This window comes from Palaemon carinicauda, chromosome 15 (genome assembly GCF_036898095.1).
Source record: "Palaemon carinicauda isolate YSFRI2023 chromosome 15, ASM3689809v2, whole genome shotgun sequence".
In the NCBI taxonomy this organism is placed as follows: Eukaryota; Metazoa; Arthropoda; class Malacostraca; order Decapoda; family Palaemonidae; genus Palaemon; species Palaemon carinicauda.
In genome coordinates, this window is record NC_090739.1 from 108472232 (window position 1) to 108497683 (window position 25452).

The following is a 25452-nucleotide window of genomic DNA, read 5'->3' on the forward strand; positions in this document are numbered from 1 at the left end:
CTGCTCTCCATTAGACGTTGATAACGTTGGTATTACTTCTGCAGGAAGCAGAAAATATTGGAATCAAAGATAGGGTGGCAGGAAACGATTTTAGAATTGGACGGCTGATATAGTTCTGTGATTTAGGAACTCATTTACAGTTTAAAAGAAATGTTTCCTGTGTTCCCACACACACGTAGACTAACACACACGTACACGCACTTATATATATATATATATATATATATCCCTTTCTGAGTAGTGATACTTTAACGTGGTGAAAACGTTTGTGTATCACCATGATCAGCAAAGCTCTACAAGTCAAGGTCACCCATACTAGGCTGGTTTGGTGGTGAACGATCAGACGAAAATTTCCCACCATCACCAATTCGCACTGACCAGCGTGGTGATGAAAATTGGCCTAGACACAGAGATAAATTAACATATCTGAGGTCTTTGTTTTGCAGTGGAGTAGACACGGCTACATTTGTTGTTGTTTTGTGTGGGTATATATATATATATATATATATGTGTGTGTGTGTGTGTGTGTGTGTGTGTGTTTCTTTGCATGTGTATGCATGTACATGTTCGGTCTCAATTACTTTGGAGGTTAAGCAGTAAGCAATATACTTCCCCTCAGACGCGCCTGAAAGATCTAACCGTGGCAGGTCCCCTACAGTAGATATGAAATCACCTCCCATTTTATCCGGATTAAAACAGACTGGAGAAGGAGAGTCAGCTCAAAAACTGAAACAAATCAATATCTTGAATATCATATTTTTTCATGGGAAAGTGTCATACAGTTTAGGATGATATCTTCAATGTCGCCTTCAAAATGCCATAGCATTGATTTGTTACGTTTTGAACTGTAGGCGGTAAACCACAAAGCTAAATAACTAATATGGAAAAGACTCAGAAGGAAATAATCAAGAGATATGCGTTTTATTTAGGCTTGAAATATAATTGGTTTTTATGTCGAATAAATTCGGTCTACAAACCAAACTTTAGATAACTAATACTTATAAAACGCATTAGCGTTTGCGTAGCCCTGTCTTTCTAGAAAAAAAAATGTCCAGATTTTTCTTCACAGGAAAATTCCCTCCCCTCCAGCAAGAAAAATAAGCTTAATTATACCAATATACTCGATGACCCATATTGCTCTCTTGCTCGACTGCCATTATGATAAATTCATTCAAAATGGTCACGTAAATGGTCGTATTCAATGAAGGAGATCCCATTATATCATATAATGGATGATTGGGCGGTCCTTCGAGACATCCCATCAACCATTAAATTTAAAGTTAGTGAAGAGAAAAACTTGATCATTCTGGGAACTTTGTATTAGCAATATTTCCTTTGCTTAAACATGTTCTCTTGCTTCCTTTCTTGATCTCACTTCTGCTTGTTAGCAATCTTCACATATATTATATGCGGTATTCCTGCGGTGCATTTTTCTATATATTTTTTGTGCGTGGACAATTGTACTTATATTCTTATGTTTAGTTGCATATACGCAGAGATTTTATACGCTGGGTTGGATTCATTTGTGTATGAAATATATATATATATTGTGTAGATATGTAATGTTATTCCAGCAGGCACATCTTTAAATGTGAGAATCTTTCACCAACAATTTATTTGAATGACAACTACTAAAAGGAGAGGAGCCAAATGTTTTATTTTGGTAGGTGCATTCAAATATTAGTTTTCAGAATAGTTATTATTATTATTATTATTATTATTATTATTATTATTATTATTATTATTATTATTATTATTATTTTTACGTTTCATTGTAGAATTGTGATTTTCATATTGCATATGGAATGCATATTCAGTTAAAGTCAATATCTTAGCGCTTTCTTTCTCTGTCTGTGTGTCTGTCTGTTTGTTACACTGAAATCGTCTCTCTCTCTCTCAAACGTCAATTTTAAGGGAATATAACTCATTTACGAAGAGTATATTGACGTCACCTCTCCTTGAAAACGACTCAGGAAAATATAAAACTATAAGATATTAAATAAAAGTCAATATCTTAGCGTTTCTTTCTATTTCTGTCTGTTACACTGTAATCCTCTCTCTGAAACGCCAATTTTAGGGGGAAATACCTCATTTACAAACAGCATTACAAGATTTGAGAAAATTAATTCGTAACTTGTCTTTGAAAATTACTCAAAGAAATATAAAACTATAAGTTAATCGCTATTTCAATTCTATAGAACAGGGTAATTTCTTGAAAGATCATAAATAAATACATAGTAATAAAATACTATTCTAACTGAAAATCCTTCCATAAGCTCTAAATAGAAATATTGGTGATGAGAAAAGTGGATCCTTTCATATAAAAAAAAAAAAAAAAAAAAAACCTGGAATAATTAGGATTTGGAAACCATTTCATAGGATTACATAAAAGTTCCATGGGATTACACTCTGAAATAACAATATGTAAATAAGATGATAAATGGTTGAGTTTTAGGCCTAAATTATGGAAACACAGGAAAATCATGACCTTAAGCTTTTATTCATTTGATTAATGACTTCAGGATATCAAAAAAAAAAAAAAAAAAAAAAGAAAAGTAAAGATATACGAATTCTTAAAGAAAGATTACATAACAAATGAAATGACATGTGTAGTTTACATATCATTATAAATCCTTTCCCATATTACAATTGCGACTTGAAGATGTTCAACTCTATGGCTACGTATTTCTAGGACCGCTTTTGAACACGGACTATCGTCATCAATTTCAACCAGTTGTGAATGGGTGCCGGGTACTACTGTGGTCCCAATAAGGTAGTGTAGCTGTACAAAGGACGTATTGGGAAACCATGGCCTATATCTTACAGTTTTTATTATATATATATATATATATATATACATATATATATATATATATATATATTTATATATATATATACACATATACTTATATATATATATATATATATATGTATGTGTGTAGACACACACACAATAATATATATATATATATATATATATGTGTGTGTGTGTGTGTGTGTGTGTGTGAAAATTGTTGCACATTTAGACGTTGTTCATATCAAAATAAGCCATATGTTATACTCCTAATATCTGGATTCTCTCTATACCCCAACAGACCAGAAGCTATTTGAGTTGATTCCCCCATGGGTCTCTGATCCCGAGGTATAGAGAGAATCCAAATATTAAGAGTATGATATATGGCTTATATGAATATGCATATATATATGTATATATATATATATATATATATGTATATATATATATATATATATGCATGCATATATATATATATATATATGTGTGTATATATATATATATATATATATGTATGTATAGCCTATATATATGATCATCATCAGGCCTTAGATATGGGTTACTACTCCTGTCTACTTATGGTCTTTCCTCCCCAGTTTACACCAGTAAATTTTCTTAGCTCGTCATTACATCGTCTTCTCTTCCTTAGCCTGCTTCTTTTGCAATCTCTATGGATCTATTCTCTTATTCTTAATATACATCTGTTATATGTCATTCTCATTATCTACCCATGTCTATTTTCTGTTTTCACATGGTGTGTATCCTTTATAAATTATACGAACGAATGATCCTAGCACGTATCCTACCAATTGTCGAAAAACTGTCGACAGGTAAAGCTGACATTAGACCAAGTCGATCCTGCTGCAGTCAGGTATTAATCCTGACGCAATACATCGAGAACGGATTTGAGAGGAAGCAATCACGTAAAGATATCTTCAAGGATTCTAATAGAAGATTCATCTATTCGTCTGTGGTGCTGAAGTTTTGACAGAATCAAAGCTTTCTCATTGTCTATAAACGCCATACATATTGGCTTGTCAAATTCTGTTATCTTTTTTCATTAATATATATATATATATATATATATATATGTGTGTGTGTGTGTGTGTGTTTGTGTGTGTGGGTGTGTGTGCGTGTATGTGCGTGTATGGCGATTTTATATCAACATTCGTGATTTTCATTTATTCAGTTTAGCTACAAATCATTCTCCCTCGGTATCCAAGATCGAAGGGGAAATTAATTTTTTATGAGCTTCTGGTTGGCCAAGGGTTCAAATCCTGTCTAAATCACCTCAGTTTTATTGGGTCAGAGTTTAAATCCATGGCTGACGGGAGCTTTTAGAAAAAAAAATAATCTCTTCTTGGTTGTTGGATCCAGAGGAAGGGTGATTTCGATATTAAGAGATATTTGTGGCTTATTAGAATAAATAAAAATCACGAGCGTTAGTGATAACGTGTCATCTATATATACATATATATATATATATATATATATATAACGGATTTTGAGCGAAGCAAAAAATCTATTTTTGGGTGAGATAGCCATGACGTCCTGATGGAAGGTTCCTTTCGGTAGCTTCCTTGGGTATATTAACTACAAGGATATTCCCAGAGAATTAAACCACAGGTTATCACAGAATTCTTACTTCTGGTGCGAGTATCCCAAAGGTTTCCCTTTAAGACATTGTATATCAACAGGGGACGCATGTATTAACACGCCACATAGCTATCTGCACCCCATATAGAGTTAACGCTTCAATATGGAAAGGTGGAGAATAACTGGGGAGCCGTTCCACAGTTACACTCGTCCGTGGCAACTTTTGGTACTCGAAACGTAAACAAACGGGCGCCATTGCTAAATGACGTCACGTCCGTCCTCATCCTGATGCCAGCTCCTTGCTAATCTCCATGATACAGCAGGACAGGGCGGGGCCTGAACGGCTGGACTAGAATAGCAGGGAGGGTCCATCAGGACGTCATTGCTATCTCACCCAAAAATAGATTTTTCGCTTAGCTCAAAATCCATTTTTTGGGCTCAAGCCATGACGTCCTGATGGAAGAGTACCAGAGAATTAATGTATCGTGGAAAATTTCCCCTTATTAGAGTAAGTGCCAAGGGCTTTGAATAGAGGTATGTAATGTGACCTCGGTAGAGGTTCCGCGGGGATCCAGCTTCCTGCCCCCCCCCCCCCCACCTTGGCAGAGAAGTCCCAGCGGGTTATACCAAAATTCAAAGTGGTCATCGAAGGGCTACTCACCCTGCGGAGAGTTCGTGAAGGACTCGGAGACAAGACAGAATGGTCAATATTCGTGTAGGAACATTCTCAAAAGTAGATGAGTGATAGTTAATCACTATATTCCATGGTTAGAGAACAATCTGGTCTCGAAGGTATTGCGTAGGTAAGTATTCAATTAGGAATATTACACAGCATAGGTGAGTATATAATACAGACAAAACATACTCTTCTCATTTCAAAGGAAAGGGGTAAATGAAACTATGACATTCATGTATTTCATAGTGTAAATAGGAGCGAAGAGAGACTCGCAAGTAATAAAATAGACATTTTATTTCATAAATTGCAGGTTATAGTAGTAATAAACGCAATAAAGGATGTAAAGTTAATTTACAATAATAAATAATGTACATAGAAATTAGAAGACTTCAATCTTGAATCTGAAAGAAATTTCAAATTTCTAGAAAGCACAAGTTCCAGAGGAACGTCAGTCTTTAACAAAGGAAAAAACACATCATGCCCTTAGGCATGTGGCACTCATGTAAAGTCTATGACATTTCACCTTGGAGAGAACAGTCTATTAGAAACACTAAGTGTACATGAAATCACTATGTATCACACGAGGGTCAACACAGGCACCCGTAGAGTTAAAGTCCCAAGTAACTCGCTGTGCTATGCAGAGTTAAACTGCAGGTTTCATAACACTACCTGCGGCTACCACGAAATGTTTGACTTCATGCACTTGCTTCGCGTAGTGCTTGAAGAAAACACGCGAAGATTTCCATCCTGTGAAGCTCTTGAGGCTTTTGAAATCCATACTCTGGAAGAAATTCAGAGAAGATGCGACTTTTCTAGGATCGTGACCTACGGGTGTACTGTCAGGATCCGCTCTGCGAATGAAGTAGGTGATTTTCGCTCTTAGTTGTTTCAGTGACAGGTCGCTACCCGATGTATCTCCATTGAAGAGTTGGCCTCCACCAATGTTTGAAATTCTTTGAAGATAGACCTTGAGACTCTCTACTGGACATAGAGAGACATCTTCCTTCAGGGGGCAGATTCTCCAGGGGCCCCATCTCTTGGTGGGTAATTCGTTTTTTGCGAGAAATGTCGGATCAGGGAAGAGGGTAAGTTCTCCTGAATCTGTGAACAGGATATGACCCTCGTCTCTTGATAATGCCACTAATTCGCTGACTCGGGCTCCCGAGGCGAGAGCAAAAAGGAATATAACTTTTTGAGTCAGATCCTTGAGAGGGCACGAATCGTTGTCCAAGTTAGAGGCAAAATGGAGCACCTTGTCCAGGGACCAGGAGATAGGTTTTGGCGGAGGTGCTGGGCGTAGTCTAGCGCATGCCTTTGGTAGTTTATTGAAGATATCGCTGGACAGATCAATCTGGAAGGCGTACAGTAGTGGTGTAGTCAAAGGTGATTTGCAGGTAGAAATCGTGTTAGCTGCTAAGCTAGGGTTTTTTGCTTTGACAAACGAGACCCACTTTCTCCAGGATGATTCGTATTGCCGTCGTTTGGATTCGGTCTTGTATTCCTCGAGGAAGTCTAGACTTTTCTTCGAGATCCCAAACCTTTTCTTCGCGGCTAGGGAAAGAAAATCATGAGATGAAGGTCCCTGACTTTCAGTGATGAAGCGAAGACAGTCGACTTCTGTACTTGCTGAGAGAGAACTGGGCCCGGGAGGGGGATCAGCTTGGGCTGCAGCTCCAGGACCAGGGGGTACCAATTGCTCCGGGGCCACTTGGGAGCCACTAGGGCCGCTGTCCCTTTGAAGGTTCTCAGTTTGGAGAGGACTTACAGCAGAAGGTTGGTGGGAGGGAACAGGTATATCCTGGACCATCTGTTCCAATCCAGTGACATGGCGTCCACTGCTTCTGCCTTGGGGTCTTCGTACGGGGCCACATAACGAGGAAGTTGATTGTTGTCGCTCGTTGCGAAGAGATCGATCTGAAGTTCCGGGACTTGGCGAGAGATGAAGGAGAAGGATCTTGCGTCTAGAGACCATTCCGACTCTATTGGGTTTGTCCGTGATAGAGCGTCTGCCGTCACATTGCGGAATCCTTGTAGGTGAACTGCAGACAGGTGCCATTTCTTCTTTTCTGCCAGATGGAAGATCGGAAGAAGTACCTGATTTATCTGGGGCGATCTCGAGCCCTGACAATTGAGACATCTGACTACAACCGAGTTGTCCAGAGTCAGACGGATGTGGATCGAGGGAGGCGTAGAGAGTTTCTTCAGAGTGAGAAGGACCGCCATGGCCTCCAAGATGTTGATGTGAAACGTCTTGAATAGGAGAGACCATGTCCCTTGAGCCTGTTGTTGGTGGGAGTGACCTCCCCAACCCTCCAGCGAAGCGTCCGTGTGGATGTTGAGTGATGGAGGTGGGTGTTGAAGAGGAATGGACCTTTTCAGGGCTTTTGCTTCCGACCACGGCTTTAAGAGTAACCGAAGTCTGTTTGGGAGCCGTCTCTTGAGGTCTCTTCGAGCGATGGATGCAGAACGTCTCCAGACTCCCGCGGCATCCTTTAGCTGTGCGTGAAGCACTGGGTTTGTCACAGAGGCGAACTGTAGAGAGCCTAGAACTTGTTCCTGCAGTCGTCTTGAGATCCTTTTGGATTTCAGCTGTTTTTTGACAGACCCTGCTATTTCCTTCCTTTTTTTCTGTGGGATGGAAAGGCGGTGTGACTGAAGATCCCAATGGATTCCTAACCATTGGAACTTCTGAGCTGGAGAGAGGCAAGATTTCTTGGTGTTTATCTTGAATCCCAGGTGTTCTAGGAACTGGGTGACTTTGTTGCAGGATCGTACACAATCTTCGGGCGATGTCGCCCAGACCAGCCAGTCGTCTAGGTAGGCCATCACCTGGACGCCGCAAAGGCGGAGCTGTTGAACAATGGCGTCTGCCAGCTTGGTGAAGATCCGTGGAGTCACGTTGAGCCCGAAGGGCATGGCCCTGAAGGCGTAACTTTTCCTTTGGAGACGAAATCCTAGGTAGGAGGAAGCGTGATGGTTCATTGGAACGTGCCAGTAGGCATCTGCCAGTTCTATAGAGACCGTGTAGGACCCTTGAGGCAGGAGGGTTCGTATTTGTTGAAGAGTCAGCATCTTGAACTTGTTGAGGAGGGATTAGTCTAGAATGACTCTGAGTTTGTCGGAGTCCTTCTTGGGGATGCAAAATAGTCTCCCTTGGAACCTGGTTGACTTTACCCTCCTTATCACCTTCTTGTTCAAGAGTTCTAGGACATATTCTTCCAGGAGGGGGTTGATTGTTGGAAGAATTGCTGGAAGGCTGGGGGTGGTTGAGTCCAGCTCCATCCTAGTCCCTTCTTGACGATGCTGTGTGCCCAGGGATTGAAGGTCCAACGATCCTGGAATTGGCGGAGTCTTCCTCCCACCGGGAGCACTTCATTGCTTCTGGCTTCCCGAGGGTTTGCTACCTCGGCCGCTAGCTCCCCTTCCTCCTCTGCCTCTGGAGGGACGGCGAGACACATCTCTGCCTGAGCCTCTGCTTGAGCCTCTACCTTTGGGACGAAAGGTAGTGGTTTGCTGCTCAAATGCAGGGTGAAGACCGGTGACTGCGATAGAACCGGTTGGGTGACCAGCTGAAAGGTCTGTTGTGGCTGAGCTGCCACTTGGGGAGTAGCGGAACCCGGAAATTGCCGTCTCTGTTGACGTTGCTGAGGTTTTGGTTTCTGAGGTTTCCTCTTAGGTTGAGGGCCGTCGTCCTGAGAGGATTTCCTTTTCTTCGACATGCCCCACTTATGGAGAAGGTTCCTTTTCTCCGTGGCAGCTTTGTCGGCGATCTCTTAAACTAGGGAGGAGGGAAAGAGGTGTTTACCCCAGATGTTGGAGGAAATCAGCCTCCAGGGTTCGTGTCTCACTGTAGCGCTCGCGAACACGAATTCACGACAGACTCTGCGAGCCATAGTGAAGCTGTACAGATCCTTCATGACCGTTGCCAAATGCATTTTGGCAAGGACCATGTAGAAGTCTGGGACCCTAGTGTCACCGCGCATGACTTCAAGCTCTACCTGGAGGGACATACAGTAGATGCGGCAAGCCTTTCTTTCGTATCATGTTCCCTACGAAGGAGGTGATTGTTGATTTTTGGGAGGTCCTCATTAAACTGACGACCAGCAACGTCAGGCTCTAGCTTCCCCACTGTGAATGTCGACTGGACGTCTTTCCAGTGCCTATCATCAGGGGGAGCAGTCAGGGAGAAGGGCCTGCACTCCTACAGTACAGGGCAAGGTTTCCCTTCTTCCACTGCTTTCAGTACCTCAGTGAAGGCCTTTTCGAGAAAGGGGAAGGTCGCATTGTCCGGTGTGACGAAGGTTGGGTGCTTTTTACTAAGCGCCGGCATCTTTGAATTGGTGAAGCCCCTACTCTTCACCGTGTTGACTAGCATAGCCTGGGCCTTCGAGAGATCGAACACAATTACCTCCTTCGGTTCGGTCTCTTCTTTAGAGGCGGGTTCGGACCTGAGTCGGACGTAACAGTCCGGATAAGCCTCAAAGTTCGGGAAGAACTCCACTTCTTCCAACGCGATCGAGCCGACCTTCTCACTGATGAAGATCTTGCCCGTGGTGATCGGCATGTGCTCGGCATACCTCCATGGGTTAGAATCCGAGCAGACAGGGAGGTCCTTAACCGAAATCCTTTTTGGTTGCTTAGAACTTCCGAGGTTAGACTTGAAAAGCTCATGGGTCTCGCGAAGTTTCTTATCCATGAGAGCTTCAAGCATCTTGAAGATCTCCTGAGTGCCTGATGGGATAGGGTCCGGGGTGGCGGACGTTGAAGGAAGGGATTCCTCGGTCGGTGTAGGAGTTGGTGCAGGGGTAGAAGTGGGAGCGACCTCTTGCTCCGAATCAGGGTATTCCACCCGATCTTCCTCATAGTCGAGCTCCTCGCCCATGAGGTTCCTCTCCGTAGTTTCCGACACTTCCGACATACGTTCCACGTTGTCGGAATCTAGACGGCACTCATGCATGGACTGGGCCATGACAACATCAGGTTTCACCACTATCTGGATGGTAGGAATCTGATCACTAGGGACCACTGAGTCTTTCGATGCCTTCGGGAATAGCAAGGCACTCAAATCTTCGGTAGCGAGATACGGTCCTTCTGGAAGCCACGCACCCACTTCCGTAGCTTCTCCCGAGCGTTGTCCCTTACCTCCGCTGAAGGAGGATCATCGAACGCTTCGACCAGACGACTCTTGCAGGCTGTACAGTGCTGCGGGTCCCAGTATTTCAGGTCGCCTTTCTTGGCGGCGCAGGGGGCGTGGGTCCGACATGCCTTGTGCCCGTAGAAGTCCGGGCGCTTCACTCCACAGAAGTTGTGGTCACACTTCATATACTCCTCCTGTAAAAGAAATAGATCATGAGTATATGGAAGGCATAAGAATGACTTACATTACTCTAAGGTTAAATTTTAGGTAGTCAAAATTTCACCTAATATTAAATAATTCATGAATATTGTAATGTTTAAGAAAAGGAGCGGGAAAGGAAGTAGATAGACACATACTTGTGAATCACGCCCAGTCGGTTACCGTAACCTTATCAATCGGCAATTTCATTTGTGACTGAGGGACACAAAACGGAAATCCGCATGGATCACCGTGGTGGGTAGAAGCTAAGTTCTAGCAAAGATTGCCTGCGAGGTGTATCAGGGACTGAGACCACTCAGTTCCTTGGGTTAAAGGGGTAGTGGGAGACCCCGTATAGATCTAGGTTCCGGCAACCGACCGTGCTAAGACACACAGAGTATGCTGGAAATTTGTAATATGCAAGAAGACAGCACAGCCACTAGTAGAATGATAAGACAATACCTATACATAGAAGTGGCTAAGCCATCTGGCTGCAGTGTGGGACTGTCGGCATGTTGTCGACAGGTAGAAGAAGGGGTGCAAGTCCCTTGGTGCTTCCGGAGGGCACCGGCAGGCTGACGGCACGCCGGAAGCCGCTCCAGCAGGGTGTAAGGCATTAAGGCAGACACATTGAGAATCTAAGCACAATACCAACTTGTCGACCGCCGGCAAAGTGGCGGCTCCGGCAGCCGAAGGCTGACGGCTTGGTGATCAGTTCATAAGATAATGCAGTATATGGTAGTATACCCAGACCGCCGGCAATTAATGCCGGCACGCCGGAGGCCGGCCCGAAGGTCGGACAACCGAAACTAGGTAAGGGAGGGGTGGGCCATCGGTTGTATGCCGACGGAAGGCGGCAGCCCCCCGGCACACGGAAGGCTGACGACTTAGAGGAGGGAGGGTATCATATGAGAGAGAGTCACCAAAGGTAGGGCGATATCGCCGGCAGTAGAGACGGCAAGGGACCAGCACCAGGGTACATAGAGAGACAGATAAGGAGGGATTGGAGGGGTAAGACCACATACCCCTCCGGCATCCCTCCGGAGAGAGTGTACCCATGATAGGAGTAGGTCCTCCTAGCATCCAATGGCAGGGGGCCGGCAGCCGGCCGGGAGCCAGGGTAACCCAAGGGAGGGTTATAGTACACTCAAGAGGGGGAACCCCCTGTTGGACAAATCGCTGCCAGTGGCTACCCCCATAGAACGCTATGAAGGGTATATGTACCAGAACGGCCTGCTCAACAGGAGATCAAGATAGCCCTATCACTCCACCCAAGGGAGGAGTTGTAGGACTAGGGACAGATGTGTATAGGCCAGCCTATGTATGGGCTAGCCTACACCAAAGGGATAGGTGGGGAGGGAGAAGAAGAGGGGTCTTCCATAGGGGAGGCTCTGTACAAGAACGGCCACCAAGGAAAGGGAGGATGCTCCCTAGCCTAGGGTAGGTAACCAGAATGAGAACGGTGCAAGAGTACCGCCTCAAACTATAAAAGTACAGAACTAGCCCCCCCCCCCCAAGGCCTAACCTAGATAAGGAGTATTAATTCTCATGCTAGGTAGGCTGAAAGACACATCGCAAGTTGCATGGAAGGGTAAGTAACCTAACCATAAGCAACTGAGGAAGGACAGAGCCGTTCCTCTTTCTCGGTCGCAACCCTAAGGGGGGATCATTCCCTTAAGGTAGACAGAGAAGCAATAAATACTCTGATTGAGGACAAGATTCCCCTATATAGAAGGGGAAGCAAGGCCACGCAGAGGGAATGCCCGTAGGCAGGGGATGAAGGGAGCATATAAGGGTTCCTACATTTAGGTTAGGTTAGAAAGGTACGCAATCAAACCGGTCCCCTATATGGTCCCTGAAGGCGAAAAACACTTGCATCACAGTTAACAGTATGATAAATAATGCCACTATCTTTATAACTTAACCTAGGATCACTGGAATATATCATGCATGAACACAAGTGCTAGACAATCTAGCCTAGGGGCTAAGCTAGCAATCTAGTATGGGGTCAAGCGATGACCGGATAATAGAGCGTTAAAACACGATATATGAAGTTCCTAGCTATGAAGACTAAATAACAAACAATATCAATTAGTTAAGAGGCCGGAAAAAGCTGTTCTGACTAGCTAAATAAGGCATGCAAGAGAACAGCGACGCCATAAAATGGCGTGTCCGGTAGCAGCACAGCTCCGCCACAAAACACGAAATATTACGAAAAGTATAAGTTACTTTACGGCCAGAGCTTATTTAAACAATACTGGGACCTGGTATTCAACTTTCCAGAAGAAGGAGAGGCTGAAGGTAGAGACATAACGGCGATGCAAGTCGATGAAAATCGCACAAGGGGAAATCCGTCTAAGCAAGGTAGCTACAAGCAGAAGGATGAGGACGGACGTGACGTCATTTAGCAATGGCGCCCGTTTGTTTACGTTTCGAGTACCAAAAGTAGCCACGGACGAGTGTAACTGTGGAACGGCTCCCCAGTTATTCTCCACCTTTCCATATCGAAGTGTTAACTCTATATGGGGTGCAGATAGCTATGTGGCGTGTTAATACATGCGTCCCCTGTTGATATACAATGTCTTAAAGGGAACCCTTTGGGATACTCGCACCAGAAGTAAGAATTCTGTGATAACCTGTGGTTTAATTCTCTGGGAATATCCTTGTAGTTAATATACCCAAGGAAGATACCGAAAGGAACCTTCCATCAGGACGTCATGGCTTGAGCCCAAATATATATATATATATATATATATATATATATATATATATATATATATATATATATATATATATATATATATATATATATATATATATATTGTATTAGTAGCATCTAAAACTCAAAGACAATATCTTACCGGAGAAACCAAACTTCAGTTAAGTTTCATAAAAAGATGAAAACTTCAATTACTTTTTCCATATATCTGTTGCCAGTTAACTTGAATAACCTTTTTAAATGTGATTGTTTGTCAGGGCTACAACGGTTGAATGTTAGATTACACATCAATGTGAAGGCTCTAATGGTAAAAAACTAAACAAAATTATTTGAAAACTTATACTAATAAATGAAAATTTTAAGATTTCTTAAAATGGAAAATTTCAAGATTTATTTTGAAATAAGTGAATGATTTTTCACAAGACTTTGTGAGTTCGTAACATCTCACCAGGTATCCTCTCTTAAACGAGGATTACGGTTCTACTCTAGCAACGAAATTGACATCGTTTCTTCAAATTGTAATCTCTAGCCTAACACTGAAACAATGAAATTTACTCACCTTCTCAGAACAACTAATCTTGTTGACTACAGTGGTCCCCGGCTCGATTCCATTTTGAAAGGAGCTGTTCTTTACGCCATGATACGTTCTTGCATCTTCAGCATTCTTTTTACATTGAAGTAGTTTCTGTACTTCCATGGAGGCCTCTTCGCTCCTTTCTCCGATGAACTTTATGGTTCCACTGTTGCATTGGAATAAATATCTCTATTTATGAGTTAGTCTCACTTGTGAAACACATCTTAGACCTTAAGGTTTACTCGCTTCTTCAAAGTATTTAGATTAGACTTACAAAACTACGTTGGTTCACGATTCCAGTTCACTGGAACGGCATCACTCCTTACAGCAGCTGGTTGTCTCGTGGTTCTATCATTTACCCTACAATTAAGTATCTTCTGTGCTCTCATTCAAGTTGTCCATGTGCTGCCCCTACTAAACATACCTTTTGGGCATGTTACTTGACGTTTACAATTAATATAAACTATGATGTACTAGTGGCGTCTAGAAATTGAAAACGACACCCAAGACAAGCAAAATTCAGCTAGGTTTTTGGGGAAATATTTAAACTGCATTTATGTTTTTCCATTTGATATCTGGCGTCCAGACAGGACAGAGAGAATTTGCAAGCATTGCTTAGTTGGATTCATGGTAACCAGTCTTTTTCTATCTATTTATCTATCTATCTATCTACCTATTTATCTCTCTATCTATCTATCTATCTATGTATCTGTCATAAGAGATATAGTCCATGGGAAATAGCTTTTTAGGTCAAAGAAATTGCAATATTTTGTTTTATTGCATGAACATGTTATATGGACTCTTAGGAACATCATATCCAAAATGGGATAAATTCAGCCATTTTGAAGTTGTGAAAATCACACTTTTAACGTTTTCGGAGGGTACATTTTTCCATATTTTCCCGTTTTTCTCCAAAACGGTTCACCATACGGGTAAGAGGTATAGGTACAAAAAGGATAGAAAATTAAATTTTACACATGTTTGCCTCTGAGGTATTTACCCTAGAATTGAAAGTTTTTGCGCAAACAAGCCCGGAATTGGAATACACACATTTTGGAGAACCTGAAAAAATCGACTTTTTACTCACATTTACCTAAATATCTCTTAAACTAATAACTTTACGGTAAAATGTCACAGAATTGCTCCTTTAGAGTGAATATTTTTCTTTATTTTGACGTATTCACTTTCCCCTTATATCTTGATATTTTGCAAAAGAAACACACACACAATTAGACACAATTTTAATTCATGCAAAACAGATGAACATAGAAGGTTCAGTAAAATAAATTGCAATAGTTTATTCTATGCACGAATGTGTCATTTGGACTCTTTGGAACACCACAGTAAATAATATGACAAATTTGGCCATTTTGAATTTGAGTAATCCAGAAGGATGAGAGATCAGGAGGATACTTCAAAGATTTTCCAGTACCTAGAACAACATAGTCCTTTCACAGAAAATGAGTATTTGTACAACATTATTTCAGGATTATCCGCACCACAGTCAAATGCTCACCTTGCCAAAGATATTGGGAACACTATCATCAAAATGATGGAAGACCAAAATGCAGCAAACTATATCTTCAGAAAGAAACACTAAATCAAGACAATGGGTCAGAAGATAGTAACAGATGGAGATGAAATGCAGGTACATCTTCAAGCTCTATTTCAGCGGTTACTTGTGATAGCCAGTAATGCTGAAATCAGCTCAAGTGAAATCATTAGGTTTGAGCTCTCTGTATACCCACCATCACTGTTCACAAGCAATGGACTTCCTCGAAGTACCACCAAATCTCAGCTTGCAGATGCCATAGCAAAATCCACTATAAGTCAAGCTGAGTCAATCCCTGATACTGAATGTTCTGTTTTTGATGGTGGATCCTTGCTTCAATGCATCAAATGGACTGCAGGAGAAACATAAGAAGATATTGCATCCAAATATGTTGTTCTTGTCAAGAGAAATAGCTATCCTATTGTTGTCTTCGATGGATATAGCAATACTGCATCGACAAAATATGCGACTCATCAAAAGCGTGCTAGGGGCTTAAATGTTGCCCCAGATGTTCACCTGACATACACTAAAGTCTTTACCTTTGGAACTAAGGAGGCATTTCTAGCAAACCATAAAAACAAACAGAGATTCATCAACTTTCTGTCTGAAACTCTGAAGGAGCATGGTGTATCTACAAAGCATGCAGAGGGAGATGCAGATTTTCTAATAGTGCAAGAGGCAGTTAACATAGCAGAGGATACTGACATTTTAGTGCTTCTCTGTCATCACATGAAGTCTACCAGTCAGCCCCTGTTCATGGTATCACAGGAATCCAATATGAAGCATCTCATTTGGAACATCGGAGAAATTAGTGCACGACTTGGTGAAGAATGCTGCAGGTGTTTGCCATTTATGCATGCTGTGTGTGGATGTGACACCACGATAAACCCTAGAATGGTAACCTGGGGAGATATTCACCCAACTGAATCTGGCAATGACGTAGTACCCCCCCCCCCAAGGGGTTGGGGGAGGGACTCCAGTGGCTCAGTACCTTCAGTGCCTTATCTGACTTGGTTGGTGAAGGGTGTGTGGTCCCGCGGTCTCGGCTGGTTTTTTGGCTAGAACGCATTTCTGGAGAATTTCTCCCAGGGTTACTGTGCCCGTATGTTGTACATACGGGTGGAATTCTCCCAGTGTTACTATTATTGTATTATTTTGTAAACCCTTGCCTAATATTTTTTTTCTTTTCAGACAAGATTTAGTGAATAAAAGTGAGTGAATTATAAAGAAAAAGGCATACACAGATGAAGAACTGTCTGAACTTATGAACACAACTGGGACTCTCTCAGTAATTTGTGCAGATAGAAGTGGTTGTGAAAGTGATAATGATGAAATTGATGAACTTGAATGTGACATATTATTTTGTAAACCCTTGCATAATATTTTTTTTCTTTTCAGGCAAGATTTGGTGAATAAAAGTGAATTATAAAGAAAAAGGCATACACAGATGAAGAACTGTCTGAACTTATGAACACAACTGGGGCTCTCTCAGTAATTTGTGCAGATAGAAGTGGTTGTGAAAGTGATAATGATGAAATTGATGAACTTGAATGTGACATATTATTTTGTAAACCCTTGCATAATATTTTATTTCTTTTCAGGCAAGATTTAGTGAATAAAAGTGAGTGAATTATAAAGAAAAAGGCATACACAGATGAAGAACTGTCTGAACTTATGAACACAACTGGGGCTCTCTCAGAAATTTGTGCAGATAGAAGTGGTTGTGAAAGTGATAATGATGAAATTGATGAACTTGAATGTGACATATTATTTTGTAAACCCTTGCATAATATTTTTTTTCTTTTCAGGCAAGATTTAGTGAATAAAAGTGAGTGAATTATAAAGAATAAGCCATGGCCAGCAAAAAGGCATACACAAATGAAGAACTGTCTGAACTTATGAACACAACTGGGGCTCTCTCAGAAATTTGTGAAGATAGTGGTTCTGAAAGTGATAATGATGAAATTGATGAACTTGAATGTGACCTGTTATATGATAGTGATGAAAACCAAGAATATTTACCTGAACCAGGAGATGAGAGTTCTGATGAGGAAGAAGATGACGTGATGATGAGCATGAAGAAGAAAAGAGGAAAAAGGGTAGCCTCTACACCAGTCAAACGCCCCCGTCGTACCTCTGTTGACCGTTCTCTATCCCCAATTCCTACCGACGTCCCCACACCTATCGCTTCTACCTCAGCTACTCCTGCTGCCACTGATAGGGGAAGAAGGCGCCAGCGTGATATTCCGCCCATCGTCACATTCAAGACTACAACGATTGCCACCCCTAGTAAGTTTAGGTGGAGTTGTCGGCCGCAGACCCCAAGTAACGTAAAGACTCCCACAAGGAACATCGTGAGCGCCTTTACTCCTGGCCCAACTACAGGGGCGGCAAGGAATGCAGTGTCACCAGAGGAAGCTTTCAGTTTATTTTTCAATGATGATCTCATCCAAGTGATTGTGACGTGGACTAACAAGGCCATTGATACATTTGCCTCCAACTATAAAAGAAGATCAGCCACTTTTGCTCCCACTGTGCCATTAGAAGTCAAAGCATTGCTGGGTGTACTTATCATCAGTGCCCAGAAGTGCGATGAACACATCCCCACCAGTGAAATGTGGAGCGTGGATACAGGTTGTGGTCTATACCGTGTGGCAATGTCCGAGGCTCGGTTCAGGTTCCTTATTCGGTGTCTAAGATTTGACGACCCACAAACGCGACAGGTTCGGCGAGAGGTTGACAAGTTTGCTGCTGTGAGGGAAATATGGGACATTTTTATTGAGAGATGTGGCAAACTGTATGTCCCCCATGAAAACCTCACTGTTGATGAGCAGCTACTGGGATTCAGGGGCCGCTGCCCCTTCCGTATGTACATTCCCAACAAGCCGGCCAAGTATGGAATCAAGCTCGTTCTCATCAATGATAGCAAGTCTAAGTACTTGGTTGGTGGCATCCCATACTTGGGGAAGCAGGGGACTCAACCAAAGGGCGGCCTTACACTCGGCCATCAGTTTACCCGAGAGCTAACGAGGCCTTACCATGGAACACACAGGAACGTCACAACTGACAACTGGTTTACCTCTGTTCCCCTGGTATCAGATCTCCTAAATAACTGTGGCATGACTCTTGTTGGCACAGTGCGCGCCAACAAGAAGGAGATACCGAAGGAGATGACGGACAAAGCTACAAGAGAGCGTGGATCAAGTGCCTTCCTGTACACAAAGGAAATGACTCTGGTGTCATATGTGTCTGATACATCCAAGACAACAAAGAAACTAGTGTTGCTCCTGTCATCTCAGCACACTCAGCCCAACATTGGCACTAAAGGAAAACCGGAGATCATTGAATTCTACAATTCAACAAAAGGAGGCGTTGATACGTTTGACCAGATGTGTTCCGGGAATTCCTGTTCGCGCAAAACAAGACGTTGGCCACTCTGTATTTTTTATGGAATGGTGAATGCTGCCAAGGTAAACTCTTACATTTTATACAAGGAGAATATGGAAAGAGGGGGCAACAGAAAAGTCATATCACGCCAGAAATTCATGCTGCAGCTCGGGAAGGCCCTAATCACCCCATGGGCCACGTCACTGCTGGATTTACCCTTGCCCCGATCCTTGCAGTCCTTGATCACCACTGTCTGCAATGTACCATCACCAGGCAGTGCTGCAGGATCACCAGGGACATCTTTCTCAGCCAGCAGCGGTGCACTGGTGCGCTGTTGTGAGTGCCCGGTCAAGTCCGATAGGAAGACGCGTCACAGATGCAACAAGTGCGTCAAGCCGATGTGTCCTCGGCATCTGTATCCAGTCTGTGGTGACTGTATCTAACAGGTGAGTGTATATATAGTACTGTATGTGTTTCATTGATGTACTTTGAGTCATTTGAAGCATAATTTGCCATACTGCAAGTGTTGAATAGAAAAAAATTAATTTGGTATGTACTGAAAAATTTACCATTTTTTGTCTGTCTCCCATACAGATTGTATACGAGCTTGGGAGATGGGATTCAGCCAGTACGTAGTCCCATGACAGTAGAGAGTTCTACACCAACAAAAAACAAAATTCGGAAATCATTTTTTTTTTTGTCAATTTAATTAGTAAAGTACTCCAAGAAAAGTATATTTTTTTCTGTATTTTTGAAAAAAAAAATAAATATATGATTTACAGGAGGATTTCATTTATAATAGCCTCAATAAGAGAGAAGGAGTTATATTTCATTCGTATGTGTTCCAAATAACAAGATTTTCAGGATAAGTATTTTATTTTAATTATTTAATTACCGGGTGAAATTCACCCAGGGTTACCTTTCATGTTACGGAAATGGAGGGTTACTACAAAATAGGAAAGGGAGCTGTACTGAAAAAAAAAAAACAGTGTTCTCTGCGAGTGTGCTGTGCCATTCTTGTCTCCCAGCTCAACTCATGAGGAAATAAAAATAGCAGGAGAACGAGCAATTATTCAGATGTACAGCTCTAACAGTGATTGGGCAACTTTTGATGACCTGAGAAAGAAAAAGTTTCAGGGCAAAGTCATCAAGAGTTTGAGAAGTGTTGATGTGAATGACCTGCCACCTACTAGTGATGCAGCAAAATATCACTCATTCCGGGTTTATTATCAAACACAATTCTGGCTAGGTATCAGTGATATTAAACCTGACGATTGGGGCTGGAAGAAAAATGGAAGAAACTTAATTCCTTGCATGATGGACAACAGCCCTGCGCCTGATGCCTTGCTGAGAGTAATCAGATGCAAATGCAAAGGCTTTTGTGACACTCATCACTGCTCATGCCAAAAAAACTGGTTATATTGTACAGATTTTTGTGAGGAGTGTTAAACTAGCACTTGCGTTAACATATTAATAAACGAAGACATTGAACATGATTTATTTAGTTTGTGCATGTATTTTGAGCAACAATGATTGCATTTTTTTATTTCTGTTATTTTCAAACACCGTCAAGAGCTAATCAATAATTTGATGTTGGTTATTTTAGTTAATATTGTAAATATTACAACCATTGTAAAACCCAAGTAAATTGCAAAGGTAATTTTCTTCTTGAAATATTAAGTGCAGCCTTCATTTTAACCAGGGGCCCACAGAGATCACGGGTGAAAACTAATGTCTGCAGTAAATTCCTGGAGACCATGCTTTTTTGAGTAATCAATATATATATATATATATATATATATATATATATATATATATATATATATATATATATATATATATATATATATATATATATATATATATATATATATAAGTGGATATTTTAGAGGATACTTCCATTTACACAATGAGAACGGCCGTCATTTTTAATACGGAATTACGCAAACTCAAAATGGCCGAATATGTCAGTTTTTTTTTTTTTTTTTTACCGTGGTGTTCCAAAGAGTCCAAATGACACATTCGTGCATAGAATAAACTATTGCAATTTGTTTTACTGAACTTTCTATTTTCATCTGTTTCCCATGAATTAAACTTGTGTCTAATTTTGTGTGCGTGTGTTTCTTTTGCAAAATATCAAGATATAATGGAAAGTAAATACGTCAAAATAAAGAAAAATATTCACTCTAAAGGAGCAATTCCGTGACATTTTACCGTAAAGTAAGTAGTTTGAGAGATATTTAGGTAAATGTGAGTAAAAAGTAAATGTTTTCAGTTTCTCCAAAAAGTGTGTATTCCAATTCCGGGCTTGTTTGCGCAAAAACTTTCAATTTTAGGGTAAATACTTTAGAGGCAAACATGTGTAGAATTATATTTTCTATCCTTTTTGTACCTATACCTCTTACCTGTATGATGAACTGTTTTGGAGAAAAACGGGAAAATATGGAAAAAATGTACCCTCCGAAAACGTTAAAAGTGAGATTTTCATAACTTCAAAATGGCCGATTTTGTCCCATTTTGGATATGGTGTTCCTTAGAGTCCATGTAACATGTTCATGCAATAAAACAAAATATTGCAATTTGTTTGACCAAATGACCTTTTTTGGCCTATTTCCCATGGACTAATACTGTACTAGCGAAGTTCATAGTTTCCTAGTGGTCAAGATCCAGAAAAGAAAAAAACTTATATCTTAAGAAAAACCCTTTTGGTTATTCTACTGATATAGTGATAAATGAAAAATTATCTTATTATTTACTTATAATTATATATTTATATTGGAGTTTAGTATACGTTGTATACGTTATATGTGATCAATGATTACTTGCACTAAAATTTCCGATAATATTACTGTTTCTCCCTAATTCCTAATTAATTTGTCTTTAACTCTTACATCTTTCGTTTAAGACAGATAATTGAATACTTTCTCAATATAAAAACGATGACGAAAAATGAAACGAAAACATTTTCCCCTTACGTGTTTCTCTCCACCTCACACAAGGAGAGAAAGTGCTCGAACAAAATAAATTCCTTGACAACATATCCAGCTCCCCCCCCCCCCCTTCCCATGCCGGTGTACCGGTTTCAAAATACCCCCTCCAAATCTTACCCCCCGGTAATTTGAAACCGGATTCAAACTACCGGGGGGTAACTTGATACCGGTTTCAAGCTACCCCCGGGGGTAATTTGAAACCGGTTTTATGCTACCCCCCTGGTTTCAATTTACCCCCCTCCGTTTTTGCGCAGGATCTCATCATTTATGAATATTAATAAATTGCTTTTGATCAGGGTCAACACAATCATTAAGTAATATGTATATACATGTACTGTTTCACCTATTTGTATCGTTTATTAATATCCAGCCTTTATCCGTCTTATGTTTATATCTTAGCTAATAAATGTCGGATATTCCATTATCAGTCATGGGCGCATATTTGACCGAGACAGGAAGACGAGGTGAAATTTGATTTTGAGGGTTATTTTTTCCATTATTTGAAATATTTCATAATTATATTGCAAGCAAATATTATATAAGGTATAATCAACATATTGATCATAAGTATATATGTATACATACATATATATATATATATATATATATATATATATATATATATATGTATATATATATATCTATATATATATATATATATATATATATATATATATATATATATATATATATATACATATAATACATGTATATGTATTTGTATGTATGTTGTAAATACTATATCATTCATGATATCTGTAAATAATTGACACTTTTAATAAAGCAAGATTGTAAGCAATTATAACAGTTTTAATAAAACATGGTACAGTACATGCTGTTTGCTTCTACTGTACTTACATTGGTTGTTTGTATACGAAAACACCTGGACTACGGAAAAGTCGTTACACTTTATAGCCCTCTATGGATGACATTGAACACAGCTTGTGTTAATCTCACAACTGTTGTTACTGATTTTAGCCTAAAGTCAGGCAGCTGTGTGTTATCATGGGCTAAATCAAATCCTATTTAAACCATCTTCCAGAATAGTAAGTGATGGATTCGTGTATGGATTTTTTTTCTCTGTTGTTGATCTCGAAATGGAAAATTATTGAAAAACGGTGTCATAAAATGTTTAAGAATTTTACCTGAAATGTATCATAAAGAAAAAAAAGACCTCGCCACATGGTCACCTGTACATTTCCATGCGGTTTATATAACACTTCTGCCCCTTTGGCATAGCTCCATTCTTTCTTATTACTCATTTCATCAAATGACAAAACAGCAATACCTAGTAATCGAGACTTCATACCATCTTTAATGTCCTCTGGTTTAAAATGAATCGAGCTAACAGTAGCTTACACAACGTTAATTCTGTCTGCACGACGACATGCATGTTGGTAATTGATATTTGAGCTTTTATTTTTTACGTGCATAGCATCCAAATACTACGAAGTTACTATGCATTATCAGTGACAGAATAAATGAATAAACAAAGAGATATATGGACACAAGGAGTTCTATTGTTATATTGCAACTATGGGTATGGTCAAACCATTTTAAGAGCAAACTTGGAGCCCAATAGCGGCATTGCCAGTTCTCTTGGGTCATTTTCAAAGCACATCTGGCTTAGCCGCTTTAATCTATGGGCGAGCCAAGAATAGGAGAAAATGGTCAACTAATAAGTCATTCTCCCGGATTTGAACGGTCTAAGAATATAATCCTTCAATTTGATACTCTCGCTAAATTGTTTCCTTCGTTCTTTTTGTTTGCAACCACGTGGTGACAAGTTGAAACTCTTAAATATAACAAATAGCAAAATTGTTATAAAACTATTATCATACTAAGAGAAATAATCTTAATTTTGATATCAAATGAATTCATTTCTCAATTCTGATTGATTATTAAAAGACAGGATTCTTTACAAAGGATTTAATTAACTATGTTTAATATGGTATATTTACGTAGGTGATTGTATTGTTTTAGAATTTATTTAATTAATCGACAAAATTAATTTCTTTACAACAAAGGTTATATTAGCAAACGTGGTTATGGTGACTTCGTCAGATGAAGTTAGTGCTATCACAAAAGATTCAATTAATTAGTTCATTCAGACCATTTTCATGTCTTCCTGTATAATGTTATCAGTATGCTTAATACCCTTGACCCAATTTACCTTGCAAATCTGAAACAAAGTCGTTTTTTACAAGTTGACTGCATCTGTGACACGTTTTATTGTTTGGTCAATTCCAAATTTAACAATTTCATTACCATTTTCCCATTTCTTTTCTTAATATTTAATTAAGTAAATATTTTTTTTCCATGGAATGCTAAAACAGGGTTCATTATGATGGTTTTGATTTCAAATATTTTTACGGGTAATATCTATCTTTTTTTTTACTTAATAATTGTTTTGTATAAAGTTAGATGCGTCATAGTTTGTGTTTAATTGAAAGACAAGGCCAGTTAATTAAAAATTAAGAAATAAATAAAATCTCGACAATCACGCGCACACTGAAATAAAATAAAGTTTTACCTCGCCGTGATCACTAAACCTTAAATGAAAGTCTGTAACTTCAAATATTGTGAATTAGGGAATTATATGACACTTTAGGTCTTAAATACGAAAATATCAACAATCACATGAACAGAAATAAAATAAAATTTTACCTCGCCTTTATCACAAAACCTTGAATTACAGTCTGTGACTTGTAACGTGTCATATAATTCACTAATAGACAATTTTTGGTCTTAAATACCAGATTAAACTACTTTTCCTACTGCTGCGAAGCCAACAATAAATGCATGATACATATTTGCGATGTCACATGAATTATTTATCATTCTGATGAGGGGGTAACTTGAAAACAGAGGGGGTAACTTGAAACCGGTTTCAAACTACCCCCCCCCCCCGGTAATCTGAAACCGGTTTCAAGTTACCGGGGGGTAATTTGAAACGGGGGGTAACTTGAATCCTTTACACCGGCACACACGAGAGCCTTTTCGAAAAGGGAGAAATTTCTTCCCTTTAGTCAGGGTCTCATTTTACTTGATAGAAGAATTCATTTTCTTTGGTTTTATTCTAATTTCCAAAACATATAAATTTTGGGCAACGATTTGTATGTTACCAACACCGTATTTTTCATATCAAGAACTTAGTTAGGCGAGAGTAAAGTTTAATATTAAAGTGAATCGTTGAAATAAACGGTAGTCTATAGGTCGAAACTCCTGTTTACCCAAAGGAGGTCAGGTTCTGCTTATCAATAACCAAGGATTGAACCACTCAATAAATGAATAAACTTTCATTCACAACCTTTTTCGATCAGATACAAGGGAAAAATATCAAATCGCATAATACAAAGCAAAGTGTATTAATAGAATAAATTTCATACCATGCCTTTAACTTAATTCTTAAATTCTTATCTTTTAAACTTAACCCTGTTTTAGATCGATTTTTTCTATGGTTAAGGGATACTTCTGTGTTTTGTTTATATGTGAGTTAGCTTTCACTGAATATTTATTATACTCATTACGCTCTAAACAAAATATACTTAATTTTCACGACACCAATAAAAGTTAATTAAACTAATATTCTAAATACTGTTACACCGTTATCATGTTGAGAAATTAGGTCAAAGAAGTCTACATGGCTGATGATAAGTATAATATTAAGGCAACTTATATAAATAGCACAATTGATTAAGTAAAAACCGTGTAGTAACCCAAGGAACGCTGGCCAAATTTAAATAAAAGATATATACTGATAAACTCTAAGTAATGAACTACTACAGAATATTTATTGAAATAGATTATAGTAATTATAAGAAAAAAT

General features: G+C 39.7%; 1 protein-coding gene across 1 annotated transcript; it reads left to right on the top strand.

The window, feature by feature from the left end:
- The first annotated feature begins 16800 nt into the window (after positions 1–16800).
- LOC137654356 (piggyBac transposable element-derived protein 4-like) lies at positions 16801–19361 on the top strand. Its single transcript, XM_068387966.1, has 2 exons — positions 16801–19079; positions 19228–19361. Exon 1 carries the CDS (start codon positions 17100–17102, stop codon positions 19074–19076), a length of 1977 nt encoding a protein of 658 aa, XP_068244067.1. The 5' UTR covers positions 16801–17099; the 3' UTR covers positions 19077–19079; positions 19228–19361.
- The last annotated feature ends 6091 nt before the right edge of the window (positions 19362–25452 follow it).

Excerpts from the sequence above, each read along its gene's own strand:
- LOC137654356 (XM_068387966.1), top strand. The coding sequence starts at position 17,100 with ATGGCCAGCAAAAAGGCATACACAAATGAAGAACTGTCTGAACTTATG.